The sequence below is a fragment of the Notechis scutatus genome, chromosome 1 (assembly GCF_049901735.1).
Source record: "Notechis scutatus isolate UNSWTSFEM ecotype Mainland chromosome 1, rNotScu1.2, whole genome shotgun sequence".
Taxonomy (NCBI): domain Eukaryota; kingdom Metazoa; phylum Chordata; class Lepidosauria; order Squamata; family Elapidae; genus Notechis; species Notechis scutatus.
Genome location: NC_142009.1, coordinates 116,187,906 through 116,202,246, shown reverse-complemented (window position 1 = coordinate 116,202,246; position 14,341 = coordinate 116,187,906). Strand labels below are relative to the sequence as shown.

The 14,341-nt window shown below is 36.6% G+C and overlaps 1 protein-coding gene across 4 annotated transcripts in view; it reads left to right on the top strand.

The window, feature by feature from the left end:
* Positions 1–9,995, top strand: part of CYB5R4 (cytochrome b5 reductase 4) — a 34,450-nt gene extending 24,455 nt beyond the window's left edge. For 2 of the 4 annotated variants that reach the window (XM_087944017.1, XM_087944027.1), the window contains 7 exons: positions 843–965; positions 2,580–2,720; positions 3,264–3,416; positions 3,683–3,833; positions 5,387–5,473; positions 7,366–7,530; positions 8,393–9,995. In XM_087944017.1, the coding sequence (XP_087800143.1) occupies positions 843–965; positions 2,580–2,720; positions 3,264–3,416; positions 3,683–3,833; positions 5,387–5,473; positions 7,366–7,530; positions 8,393–8,447 (875 nt within the window). In that variant the 3' untranslated portion in view covers positions 8,448–9,995. Of the gene's footprint in view, positions 1–842; positions 966–2,579; positions 2,721–3,263; positions 3,417–3,682; positions 3,834–5,246; positions 5,474–7,365; positions 7,531–8,392 lie in introns of all 4 variants that reach the window. The other 2 variants (XR_015745412.1, XR_015745414.1) reach the window with 2 other exon arrangements.
* Positions 9,996–14,341: the final 4,346 nt, after the last annotated feature.

Genomic DNA, 14,341 nt, shown 5'->3' with positions numbered 1-14,341 from the left:
ACCTAAGCTAAACCAACTCGGGTCAGTCATTCTCTCTCGGTTGTAAGATGGAGGCAAAGGCTAATCCACTTCTGAAAAACCTTTGCAGGGATTTGTTCAGGTGATCACCAGGAGTCAGCACTGCCCCCCAAGATTTTCTGGCTTTATATTTTGTTTTTTATTTTTTTATTGTATACATTTGTATTCTATAACCTTGCAAAGGGATCTAATCCAAAAACAGCTTAACTGTAAATATGTGCTTTCAGACTACGGCACACAGATATTTTGGAAGTTTTATCTATGTATAAAAAAAAAGTTTCATTCAGTAATGCAGGGTTAAAACAGTTCATTTAGCGACTCTTCAAAGTGACAACTTCCCTGAAAAAAGTAACTTATGGCCATTTTTCACACTTACGACCGTTACAGCACCCCCCATGGTCAGGTGAACAAAATTCAGACAGTTGGCAACTGACTCGCATTTATGACCCTTGTAATGGCCTGGGATCATGTGAGCGATCACCTTTTATGACCTTCTGACAAGTAAAGTCAACGGGGAGGGGAAATCCAGATTCACTTAACAACCGTGTTACTAACTTAACAACTGCAGTGATTCACTTAACAAATGTGGCATGAAAGATCGTAAAATGGGGCAAAACGTACTTAACAAATGTCTCACTTAGCAACAGAAATGTTGGACTCAATTGGTTGTAAGTGGAGGCCTACCTGTACTACACCTTCCATTTTAAGAGACTGAATGAAGTTGCCCTCCAGCAGCACTGATGGATAGGGATTTGTAAAATGGCATTACCTGTGCAAAATGTTGTAGGTGTATTGCTATAGAACAATACTATGTATATTTTTAGTACAGATTTCTGAAAAAGTGGGAAAAGTGGAATTTGTTTTGAAGAAGAAAGAAGATTTGTCCTGGAAAAAACTTGGGCAGCCTCTAAAGAACCATAATTCTTTTGTCAAATGTACAGATAGAGGTAATACATTTTATTGTTCTACTCAGAAGTTCATTTCTGCACACCTCGTTTTAATTTTAGGGTATAAAAGAAATTCCTGTTCCCATTCTATACATTTTATTTTTTTATTTTTTATTTATTTATTTATTTTTATTTATTTGATTTGCCAATTGTTTACAAGATAATAAGTATAAGTGTATACATAGTTGTGAATACATGAAATGGGTACATATAAGAAAAATAAAAGAAGAATAAGAGAAACAATAGGACAGGGACGGTAGGCACATTGGTGCGCTTATGCACGCCCCCTACAGACCTCTTAGGAAAGGGGTGAGGTCAATAGTAGACGGTCTAAGGTTAAAGTTTTTGGGGTTTGGGGAAGAAACTACAGAGTCGGGTAGAGTATTCCAGACACATCTGTGAAGGAATATAGAGTTGACCTTCAGGAAAGCCGGGGCAAGCCATTAAGGTGGGACACGCAGAAAAGATTACACAGTCTTGAGGAGGAAGAGGAGGTCATGAAAAAGAAACTCGAAATAACCCCACTTTAAGTGTGTTTAGTATCAGATGGGATAGAAAAAGCCTGGGGCTGGCTTTTCAGATTGTATTACCGCATCTCAACGATAATTAACATCATCCCTTGAATGCCTTCCCTACTTGGTTTTGACCTAGCCTCTCTCTACAGGATCTGAATCAATACCTGCATGGATGTGCCAGTTTTAGGAGATGCTCTTTGGCGGAATTGTACATAATTGTGTACACTGCGTAGCTCAGAACATCAGTGCCTCCGAGCAACTGTAGGCAGTTTAGATAATAACAGGTCCCATTAATAAAACAGGATGTCTGTCAAACTTGTGATTTTGCTTTGGCCGGAAGCAGAATGATAGGGAAGAGAGAGCGTCTTTGATATTGACAAACGCTCTGAAGATATAAAGAAGTGCCTCGAAAACAAGAGAAATAGTGATAGTCCCCTAATTGTGCCTGGAGTTTCTGTCTACCTTCTGTTCACCCTTGCTTTTGTTGAAGCATTGATTAGCAGTAGCCTGACACACTTATTTCCGAACAAATTTTCAGGAGAATCTGTATGAAAAAGCAACATGAACGAGGATTAGACCATTGTCTAGGATTAGACTCACTGTGACAGTTTAGTTCACCACTCGGAGAAAAAGTGGTTTTTATCTGCTACACAGGCATAGCATTAGTTTGTACCTTTGCATCATCGTGTCTGTAATTGATTTGTTTTCCACCGTAAGACCTGAATATGTGGACCAGACCTTTTGGCTAGAAATGTACTTTGAATCCATATCTCAAGAATTTGAACATATTGGCATTATTAATATGCCAGTAAATATAAATGTTAATATTTTGAGATTAAAATGTTAATGCAATATATGAAAAATAGTGGTGAGCAGAATACTTGCTTGATATACTTTGTAAGAGGCAGAGGATTTCAATGACTTAGATTTAGAATTTTCATTCTGTTTCTGTAAAGAGAGTTCAGGTCACTGAGAAATTTATTTCTGAAATTCCTAAAAGGAACAAAGATTTTAAATGTATTTGAAGCATGAACGTTTAAAAGTGTTAATACTTGAGCAAAGTGAATTCAGTTAATTCCTCGGTTTCTGTGTTTCTAAGGTTTGTATTACAGGAAATGCAAGCTGTTGTCAAAAACAAATGTCACTCATGATACTAGACTGTTCTGCGTAGAGTTACCACCAGGAACTCATCTCCAAGTGCCAGTGGGACACCATCTTTACCTCAAACAAACTATTACAGGTAATGGGAATGAAAATCTTACCCTACTTCTAGATTTTATTGGTCCTAATTCTGATTTTCAAGGAAAGCACAAGGAGTTGATTCTTTTACTAAGGGAAAAACATATATCTTATGCATTGTATCATACAGCTGGGTTTTTTTGCTCATCTATTTGATGATAATGCAGTATTGTAAGGTATTTTCTGCAGTCCGGTGATTTAACATTTTAACAAATTCCTTGGCCAAAAGTACCGTAATAGCATAAATTGGATAGGATGGGTAGAGACAAATATACAAAACAGGTTGATAGTAAATATGATAGAAGAAATATTCTAATCAAACAAAATAATATAACATTTAACATTTAGTTTATAGCATGATCATGCATAGATTTTTGGCTTATTTAGAAATAAATTGTTCATGAATGTCGCACTTAGTTTATGGTTCTCATTATTCATCTGGATATTAATACGTTTGTTCTTAATATTTGTACCTTTTTGCACTAAAGCTGTTTGGAATATTTAATGCTTATTATTATGGATTTTTCTTTTGCACTGTCTTTAGGTACAGAGATAGTCAAGCCTTACACACCAGTATTATCTTGCTTGGTATCACCATTCAAAATCCTTTCTTTCAATGATAAGGCACAAATATTTTTTATGATTAAAATTTATCCTGGAGGACTTTTTACACCGGTGCTTGACAGTTTACAAATAGGTATGACGGACGTTTTTCTTCCTCTCTCAGAGCATCTCAAAATCTATTATTATTTTTTTCATTTTTCAAATATTTTCAAAATATATTATGCATTTTTTAAAAGAATAGTATTGTGTAGACTGCAATATTGCCCAATTTCATTTGTTCTATTATTTTCTGTAGAATACCTGTGGTGATGCTAACTTGTACGTAGGGAATAGAGGTATCATGATTTTCTAATCTTATCATTTATTGTTCTATATCTGTCCTATTTTGTTTTTTAACAGGAGACTATATTTCTTTGAGTAATTCTGAAGGTATTTTTAGAAAATCACAACTGGAAGATGTAGAAGATTTGCTTTTATTGGCAGCAGGCACCGGATTCACACCAATGGTTAAACTTCTCAATTATGCTTTGAGTAATAGTACTACCCTCAGGTATCTTTCTGTTCTAGAAGTTTCCTGTTCATTTGGGGGCATTCAAAGCCTTTTCCTTATATTGCTTCAAATAAACTATACTGTTGAAGTAACTGATGAGTGACTAACTTCATAATAATGATTGCCAGCATATACTTTTACATGCCAGTTTATTGATCTGCAGCTCTTCCTCCTTGTTTCCCAAGGTCATTGCCACATACCATCACAACAGCAAAAGGGAGAAACCAGCACTGAGCTGCCTCCCCCATTCCATCAACAAGATCCTTTAAGCTCCTCGTAAAGACAAAATTCTTTACACAGAAAGCAAAGTGTAACTTCAACCTATTACAACCTATTCTGTTTTTATTTTACTATTTGTATGCCCGAACCAAGCTAGCACCAGTTTTTACCGCTGCATGCAATAAATAGTGAGATGCACAGCACCACACAGACTGTATCTGGGAATGCCAGATGAAGGAAGAGCCACTGAAAAATTCATAGGCAAGGCATTTTGCTAATAAAGCACCAGCTTCTCACGCAACTTGTTTTATGGTAATAAAACTCAACAAACCTGTCCCTTGGCATGGACAGAACTCAGCGTACCTTCCCGTTGTCTGTCACAGGGAGCATTACTGTAAATATTTCCCTTTAATAAATCTTGCTGATCACACTGGCTTTTCACCCACTTTTTCTTGGGAAATCTTAATACAATTCTACTTTATCCAGCAGTGCCACCTTGAGGGCATCTGGGGAAAATGCTCTTTTTTCCTTCCTTCCTTCCTCCCTCCTTCCCTCCCTCCCTCTCCTTCCCTCGGAACACAATGATTATAGTCTAGAGAATTTATTTTTTTTATCTATACCCTTTCTAATGTTTGGCTAGAATAGCAACTTTCCTGGCATAGGTGAAAATCACATCATAACCATCATAAAAGCATTTTAGCCCATGGCCCAGATGCCATGAGATTCCTGTTCTTTATGGCAATCAAGTTGCTGAAATAAAAACACGAAATAACCTTGGTCTAATTTTATTGCCTTTGTTGACTCCTTATAACTCCAGACTAAACCTGGCTCCTGCTTTCTTAAATATGGGCTTTCCATGTTTAATAATATTGGAGGAATAATGAAAAATGAGTCTACTTCTATTTTTAAAAGACTAGAGTTACAAACCCCACAAAATGAGAAAACAGTTGAGAAGGATTAATCTGTTCTCTTTCCCTTCAAGAAAGAGAACAAAGTGGGATGGGAAGGATTGTCCCAGTGGATAGATAGGTGGCCCCCTTTTTCTCAGTAAGTTTATAAGGGACTCAGTTGTCTTCCCAAAGTGCCAGTTATAGAGGGTACTGTATTGTTCAAATGGGCAGAAGGGCTATTAGCTAAGAAGGGGCAAACAGAAAGCTGGAATCATCACATCTTACTATTTTTTGTGTGTTTCAGAGACCTGCTACTAGAGTTGAATAAGTGGATTAGCTAATGGCATTCTGGGAATTCTTACTGAGGTGTTCAGGGTTGTGTTTTTCAAAGAATACTGTATGTGTTTAAAAGCTGAACATTAAATATTGAACTATCCTCTTAAGGGCAGTAAAAATGATGTTCTTCAACAAAACAGAAGATGATATACTTTGGAAAAGTCAGCTGGAGCAGTTAGCCCTTAAGGACATGAGGTAATTAATAGTTTTCAGAAACTGATGTATACAATGATTTTGTATTTTTTTTTTAAATCCTTATACATTGAAGCCCTGTCTGCTGTTCACAATATAAGAATGTGATACAAAAGCTCAAAATTTAAGCAGGGACCTCTTTTGGGGAAACATCAGTGGAATTGGAAGAGGACCACTTAGGCTGCCAAATCTGAGCCCCTGTCCCATTCAGAAATCCAATTAAAGCATCCATGTTAAATGGCCATCCATCTTGGACAGTGGAGGGAGAACTCTGACTTTCTTTGAATTTTGTTCTACTATCAAAATTCATTGTTCCATGCCTTGCCTTCTAGAATAATAAACATAATTATTTTTTATTGTTTCTGAACTTTGTGACCGCATTCTATGTCTTTCTGATATCTCTAGCATACAGTATTTTTATTTATTAAGTTTGTTCACTGGCCATCTCATCACAAGGTCTATTGTATATATGCTGATATGTATATAAGCATTCATACAACACATATGCTAATAACTATGGCATTCTGGGATTTTATATATGTGTGTATGTGTATGTATGTATATATATATATGTATATATATATATATATATATATATATATATATATATATATATGTATGTATGTATGTATGTATATGTGTGTGTGTATGTGTGTATGGTGGTGTGTGTGTGTGTGTATATATATATATATATATATATATATATATATATATATATATATATATATATATATATATATATAAAATTTGTTTTCATATATATTAACACACACAAACACACACACACTGAGTTAAATAAGTGAATTGTCAGTGTTGGATGAAGGTAAGGCGAATAAGAATGGATGATATCCACTCCTGTATGCAAAGCTAACATGTTTTACTTTGAAGTTTTATATAGATACTCAATTCTTAGGAGCATAAGGCCAGGAAGACTTGAGAGCAAAGTTAATTACCTCTGTAGTATGTTCTAAAAGCAGACAGCCAAAATGCTTGAAAATAATTAATACTTCAAATAAGTGGCTGTCCTAGCACATTATTAAAATTATTATTTTAATAATTAAAATTATTAAAATTATTAACATCAACTTTTCAATGGGCATCCAGACCTTTTGTGAGCAGTCATTCACTCTGATTGGCTCAAGGAAGGGAATAAATGTCTGAAGATTCTTAGTCATCCAAGTCATAGTTGTCCCAAAGATGCCTTCAAAGAGGTTTTGCTTCTCATCCAAGAAGAAGCTTCTTGGATGAGAAGCAAAACATCTTGAAAGAAAAACAAGAAAGTCCAGTTTTGCCTCTTGAAAAAGCACCTTTGGGACAAGGAAGAGAATAGGATGTTCATTGTTCATTAGTCTTTTTGATGTCCCTAAAAATCTACTTCAGATTACAGACTCTGCGGAACAATGTAGCAGTGTGAGGAGAAAGACTGTTTGCCTTTTAGTAGTGATCTCAGCCCTTTAGACAAATGGAAGGTCAACTCTCGACCCAACTTGTTGCATTGTTGTGCCAGCTGTATAGAGTATAGAGCAGAACTATCCAGGATCAGGATCCTGATTCACTTTCTTGCTGGAAGTACAGATAGTTTTCATTTAGCAACCACGATTGGGACTGGCAATTTAATGATTAAGCAAAGTTGCTGCTAAGTGCTTATGGTCTTGCTTCAGCATTTCTTTGGCTTTATGGACCTGTGAAAGGCCTAAATATGAGGATTGGTAGGAAAGTTACTTTTTCATCACCATCTTAATTGCTGACGGTCACTGTAAATGGCAGTTGCTAATGGAGAAGTACCTTTTTGTTCTGCAGGAATTGGTATTTACATGAGGATGGTGGAATGCCTGTGGATTAAGCATTTGAAATGTGCATTTTAAACATTGGTGTCTTTAATTATTGTTTCTCAGGTTTGACATTCAGTTTGTTCTCTCAGAGCCAAAGAAAGAATGGCCAGGCAAACAAGGAAAAATCTCCCTCTCTTTGCTTTCTGAATTTGTGAAAAGAAGTAAACATGAGTCTAAAATACTTATATGCATTTGCGGTCCATTGCCATTTATGGAACAAGGAATACAGTAAGTGAAATGGGAACAGGAGATAAATACTGTTCAACTGCATATTTTGTACGTTGCATATTTTAAACAACTGAAACATTCACACTCACACATTATGTGAAATGTTTTGAGCATAAGTAGAGAAGACTATATTAAATAAATGGACAAATTTATATCACAATTAGCTCAAGTTCCTGTTTGAATCATTGTGGGTTCAATTGCATTTTATGAGCATTTTAACTCAGGTTTGTAAGTATGTAACCTCCATACCAGTGTACATATGATTTTTGGTAATTGCTGTTGCTTAAGCCATGGCTCATTGGACAAGCCATCTTTTAGTATCATTCCTTTGCACTGATAAGCACCAGATACCTTTTCTTAAGTTATAACTTTGTTACTGTAAAATACCTTACTGGCAATATATTAGAAAAGTACAACCCTTTGTATGACTGACCAGACTGATTTATATTTACATTTATCAGTATGAATGATTAATTAATGCTAATATTCAAGGGGTCTGTTTGGAAGCAATTTTCAATAAACCTTGGCACCACTAAATTAATTCTTTGACTCAAAATAGAGTTCTAGTTAAAGACTGTTTTTAAAAGAACTATGTTTATAGTTCCTATTGAACTTTGATTTAGTTTTCAATTGTGAAACAGGTCAAATGAAAACTTTAAACAAACTTAAAAGAGTAAATGTGACAAATGAATGTTCTCTTCTTCATTCCATACCTTAAGAATTGGCATGCCTGCCAAATTATACTTTTAATAATCTTACAGATTATGAGGAAATTAAAACAGACTTTTACATTACTTTTTTCACACAAACTAGATTTTCACATAACCTATATTAATTTTCCATTTAATATATTTTGTTTCAGGCTTTTGAAAACTCTTGGACACTCGGGTAATGATGTACATTGTTTTACCACATAACAAAAAGAGAACATTGGAACTCCTGTACATGTATTTCATCATCATATTTATTACTTCCATTTTGAAGTTCGGCAAGAAAATATTATGCATGAATAATGTTCATTTTAATATAAGTACTTGAATTCTGTATTCTCGGTCAAGAAATAATTTTATATTTTGCTTATTTGTAATTGTATTTATCTTTGCTACAATGTCAACTGAAATATTTTAGATAAATCAGCTCATTTTATATGCATTGAGCAGAATGAACTCTAACCTCCATTGAGTGAGGTTTAGTAGCATTCCTTTGCACTGATAAGCACCAGATACCTTTTCTTAAGTTATAACTTTGTTACTGTAAAACACTTTACTGGCAATATATTAGAAAAGTACATATAAAGTGGTTAACTCAGGAAAAAGATTGGTTACAATATAATCCTATTCATATGAAGCTCTAGTGTTACAAATGTCAACTTTGTGTTCTTACTCACAATACATAAATTTTATATAATGAATTACTTTTTGTATAAGACTAATAAAGCAAGGAAATGTTACTTTAAAAGGAAATATTTGTATTATTTCAGTCTTCTGTATTGACTTTAGGAGATTAAAAATTGCTTGACATCCCATATTCTGGAAGGATGGCCTTCTGAAGATAGGTAGTCTTCCAAGACAGTCTTCTAGAGAAAAATTGAAGAACTTATTTTAAATTAGTTCGCTCTGGAAATCTTGATCGGGAAACTCTATTAGATTTATATCCTTCTTTCCTCTAGGAGCTTAAGGCAATGTGTACAATGTTTCCCTTTTCTACTTTTCCACAACCACCACTCTGAAAATGACTGAAATTGGATAGGAGCCTACAATTTAACATCTTGACGACATTGGCCTTCTTTTCGGAAATATATTTAAGATTGTTTTGTATCAAAGTGTGGAAAAATGTATAACAGGGTCAATGAAATATTGATTTTAATGCTATAATTTAAAAAATGTAAATAGCTAATAATAAAACTTAGCAACAGTAAGATGGGCAAACGTATGCCTGTATCACAATGAATCTATAGCTGTATTTCTCAAAGGGAACCAGTTTTTACTGAATTTCATATCAAGGTTCTTCCCTCCCCTTGAGATCCCACTTCCTCCAAATTGTTCCCCTCCTCTCTTGAGGGAGAAATCTGGGATATTTTTCAAGTTGCTAGAGCTTGAACCTTGACTGAAAACAGGAAGAAAATTCAAAAGTTTTTTTTTCCAGATTATACTAAAATACTTGGTCTCTTTTCTATTGTCAGAGAAAATCTATTAATATGAAAAGGCTTTTACAAGATTAAGGGTGTTGAACAAATTACAAAATAAAGAATTGATGTGGTTTGTTTGACTTCATATATAGGTTATCAAAGTCCAATTGTATTTCCTAACCATTGTTGCAGTTCAGTGTGAGGTTAACCCCAGCGTTAATGTCAGAGTTTTCCAAACTCTGAGGTGAAACCTCCCTTGGGGAGGTGCAAACAGAATCCAGAGAAAGTGTGATGCACCTTTTAATTGCTTTGTTATAATAAATTCCGTTTTCTCAAAGTTTCAGTGTATTGTTTTCATTTTTCATTTGTATTCATTTTGGAGTTTGGATTTCTAGAGAAGTTGTGGCCATTAAGATTACACTAAAGCAGACCTGAGAATTTTATGGCCCTTGGGCCACATCTGGCCCCGCATGAGGTCAATTAGAAGTTAGAAGATAAAATGTAAATAAGCATATGCCACAAGGGGCAGTAAAAGAAGCTGAGTACATTGTTCAGTCAGCTGCTGAGAGAAATTTTTTTCTGCATCTGCGGCAGAAGAGCAGCAGCTGGGTTAAGATGAGACCACGCTCCCTCGTCCTTCAGTACATGAGCACCGGTAGCAGAATTAATTTCAGGGTATTTGTTCGGCCCTCCACGACTGTCCCAGTTTCTCAGGTGTCTCCTTGGGAATATTAATTGCCCACCCCTGCACAAAGGGGTGGTGTGATGGCAAAACGTTTAGGAACTTCTGTCCTCCGCTAGCAATGAGTGTAACAAAATGGTCTCCACAATATATGTGCCTCACCCTTATCACTGATAGAAAATGGTAATCGTTACATTAACACTCTGACTTGAGAGAAACAAAGACACGTTTTAAAAAACTTAACAGTTTGCTCCAGATGGAAAAAAAATGCTACAGTCAAACAGGATGTCCACACAAAAATGTAATAGAAAATTAAGGGGGGGGGGGAGTTGTGTATTTTCAAGTTAGAAGAGGTTGAGTGCAAAAAAAGATTAGCAATATCTTTAAAACGTGTGTAGTTAACTCAGTTAACTTAAAAGGGAGCTCTGCTTATCTAAAAGGGGAATTCTTAGAACTTATTTTTGAGAAAACTAATTGGTTTGGGATACAAAAAATGGGACATCCAGGGATGGTTATAGAATTTTATTCATTCACAGTAATACTACAGTAATACAATATTAAAACAAATGTGAAGAAAAAGTTTGTGTTATTACTTGATAGTTTAAAATAGCAATGCTGTGGGCACCAATGAATAGGAATTTTTGTTATGCAACTTAACTGTGGAGTTTAGCTGCCGCACAGTATTGTGATAACTCACAAAAGCTGTAGAAGGTTATTAGATAAACACAATTGTGGTTGCCTGAATTAATAACCAAAATAATCCTTTACATTCATGAACTCTGTCTTGGGTACCTGATGCTGAGAATTAGGAACAAGATGAGAACAATAGGGTTGTGTTTGCGCCTTGCTGGTAGGAGTTCCAAATAGATGGAATCTTGCATTTTTTTTCCAACATAAATTTTTATTACCACTGTATCATTCCCAACATAGATCTTTTTTTTTTCCTTTGAAGACTATAAGCGCAAACTTGCTCTGGAGTCCTGTTGTCATAGTAACATAGACAAGTGAAGTAAACCACCTGCCTCTTCCAGAATTGAAAAGGATGTGGATACAATTTATCCTTCAGTGGAATAGAAAAGTCAATGTGAGATCATTACTTAGAAAAAAAGATGTACAGCTCTCCACAATGCTGTGCAGCACGGAGGGAACATGTGTGCATGTACATTTTTTGATTCATATAATTTCCGAGATTGCATTTCCTTTTTCCTTCATCTTAAATAGTTGAGGAAGTATTTTAAAGTGATGTCTTGCAACTGCAGAAGGATATTGAAAACTGCAAAGTTCTATGAGATGGATAAATATGACGTCCAGCCTTTGAAATGAGAATGCGGTTACTGAAGTGACAGGTAACTTCTGTATGCTAGGATTGGCAGTCAAGAAATAAATCATAGATTGGCACTTGTTGGGATGGCAATGAAGGGCCTTGGAAAACATACACAGATTGTTGTGATGTGGGGCAGAGGTGGGTATTCAGCAGGTTCTGACCAGTTCTGGAGAACTATTAATGGAAATTTTGGGTAGTTCAGAAAATTGGCAAATACCACCACTGATTGGAGATAGCTAGACCAATACTCGAATACAGTTCATCAGTCTGGAACCCACATTACGTATCTGATATTAGCACAATTGAGAAAGTCCAGAAATATTTCACAAGAAGAGTTCTCCACTCCTCTACTCGTTGTAGAATACCTTATGCCACCAGACTTGAAATTCTAGAACTAGAAAACCTTGAATTACGCCGTCTTCGGTCTGACTTAAGCATGGTATATAAAATCATACATTGCAATGTCCTACCTGTCAATGAATACTTCAGCTTCAACCATAACAACACAAGAGCACACAATAGATACAAACTCAAAGTAAACCGCACCAAACTTGATTGCAGGAAATACGACTTCAGCAATAGAGTGGTCAATGTCTGGAATACTCTACCCGACTCTGTAGTTTCTTCCCCAAACCCCAAAAACTTTAACCTTAGACTGTCTACTATTGACCTCACCCCTTTCCTAAGAGGCCTGTAGGGGCGTGCATAAGCGCACCAACGTGCCTACCGTCCCTGTCCTATTGTTTCTCTTATTCTTTTATTTTTCTTATATGTACCCATTTCATGTATTCACAACTATGTATACATTTATACTTATTATCTTGTAAACAATTGGCAAATCAAATAAATAAAATAAATAAATAAAATAAATTTTACAGTATCCTTCCCCTGCCATGCCCACCAAGCCATGCCCACAGAATCGGTAGTAAAATTTTTTGAATCCCACCACTAATGAGGGGGCGTGCATAAGCGCACCAGTGTGCCTACCATTCTATCTTACTATCCCCACTTATCTGTATTTACTTCCTTTGTTCATGTTTATATTTATACTTACACCTGTTATCTTGTACATGTTTGACAAAACAAACAGATAAATAGCTGTCTCTATACCAACAAAGATTAGAATTGTGTGGACGATGTTTATTTTTGTGACACCATAGTAGCAAAAATGGGACTTTGAAAAAGCATGATCGAGGACGAGGCTTCCTTAATGGTGTTGGAAAAGACTCCAAAAACTGACCAGAAAACAAATGGATCACAGAATGAAGCAATCCAGAATTCCCCCTTGAGGCAAACAACGATAAGGTTCAAAGTATCATCTTTTGGGCACAATATAAGAAGACAAGGCTGCTTTGAGAAGTCTATAACGCCGGGAAAGATGGAAAGAAAAAGTTAAAGAACGACTAACAGCAAAGTGGGTGGAATCCATTCACCGTTTCATTATCTTAATTTGCCAAGTCTGAGGCCGATTGCTGGACCTCTTGTCCTCACTTTGGATTAACAACAACTTTTACGGATTCTTCTGTTGGTTGCCTACCGGATCTGGGCTGCAATATCCGGACCTCCGCTAGAGGGCAGCTGAGAAACGCCTCAGGAAACTCGAACCGGCTGAGAGGCGCCGGCTTGGTTGCGCGGGGGAAGGCGGTATGGCTGCTGCAAGGCAGGCTGAGAAAGTGCCGGTTGTTTCTCTGCGGCGCCCAGCGTCTTATGAATGAAAGCCGTCTGGAGATTGGGCGGCGGACTTCTGTGGAGAAGATCGCGAGTGCGCGCCTGGCGAGTGGAGGGAAAGGAGGGAAAACGTGGGAGGGTAAGTGTAACCTTCTCTTAACGCGTAAAGGAGCAAGAGAACGCGCAACCTAGTTCTCTTCGTGCAAAATGCAAGGGAGGAAGTGTGATCGCACTAGTCATTCGGTGGGAGACGTGAGAAAAAGGCGAGATGCTCAGGTCACATCGCCTCGGCGAACTTGGGATCTCTTTAAGCGTCGCCAGATGCGATCTTTGAAGGGGTGGCGACACGATTTGGACACGTCCACTTTCCTCCCTCCCCCCCAGCTTCGTCTGATCGCCAAATAATGTTGTTTTCACCTTTATGAGAGGGAGGCGGCTCTGTTTTTAAAAGGCACCCGAGAGGTTTGCACAGATGTCGCCCTGGGTCGATGGCAGCGCCTTGGTCTGTTGAGGGGAGGTTGTGTGCGGATAGTATGCGGGGTGGCTTTATGCAAATTATTCCGGTAGTAGAATAGCTACTCCGTTTGGGAATTCTCAAATGTAAACGAGGAAGGACGAAATATCTCCCTATCTCTCCTGAGGTTAATCTTACTCACTCTGGTGGTGTTAGGAAAGAGGTGACGTCTTGGTGCCACTTGGTTTATAAGCTGAAGTTGCTGCCCATTGAATTATGGCAGGCATTTATTTAGAATATTTTCCTGTTCTTCTGATTCTTCAAACAGATTCTCATAGATGCATACCAAAAAAATGTCATTAAAATTATAGCATACAGCTTTAAAAAATACATAATGCCCAAGATTAAAATAAAATAAAATAGAATAACGGAGTTGGAAGGTACCTTGGAGGTCTTCTAGTCCAACCCCCTGCTTAGGCAGGAAACCCTACATCACTTCAGACAAATGGTTATCCAACATTTTTTTAAAAAAAAAAATTCCAGCATTGGAGCATT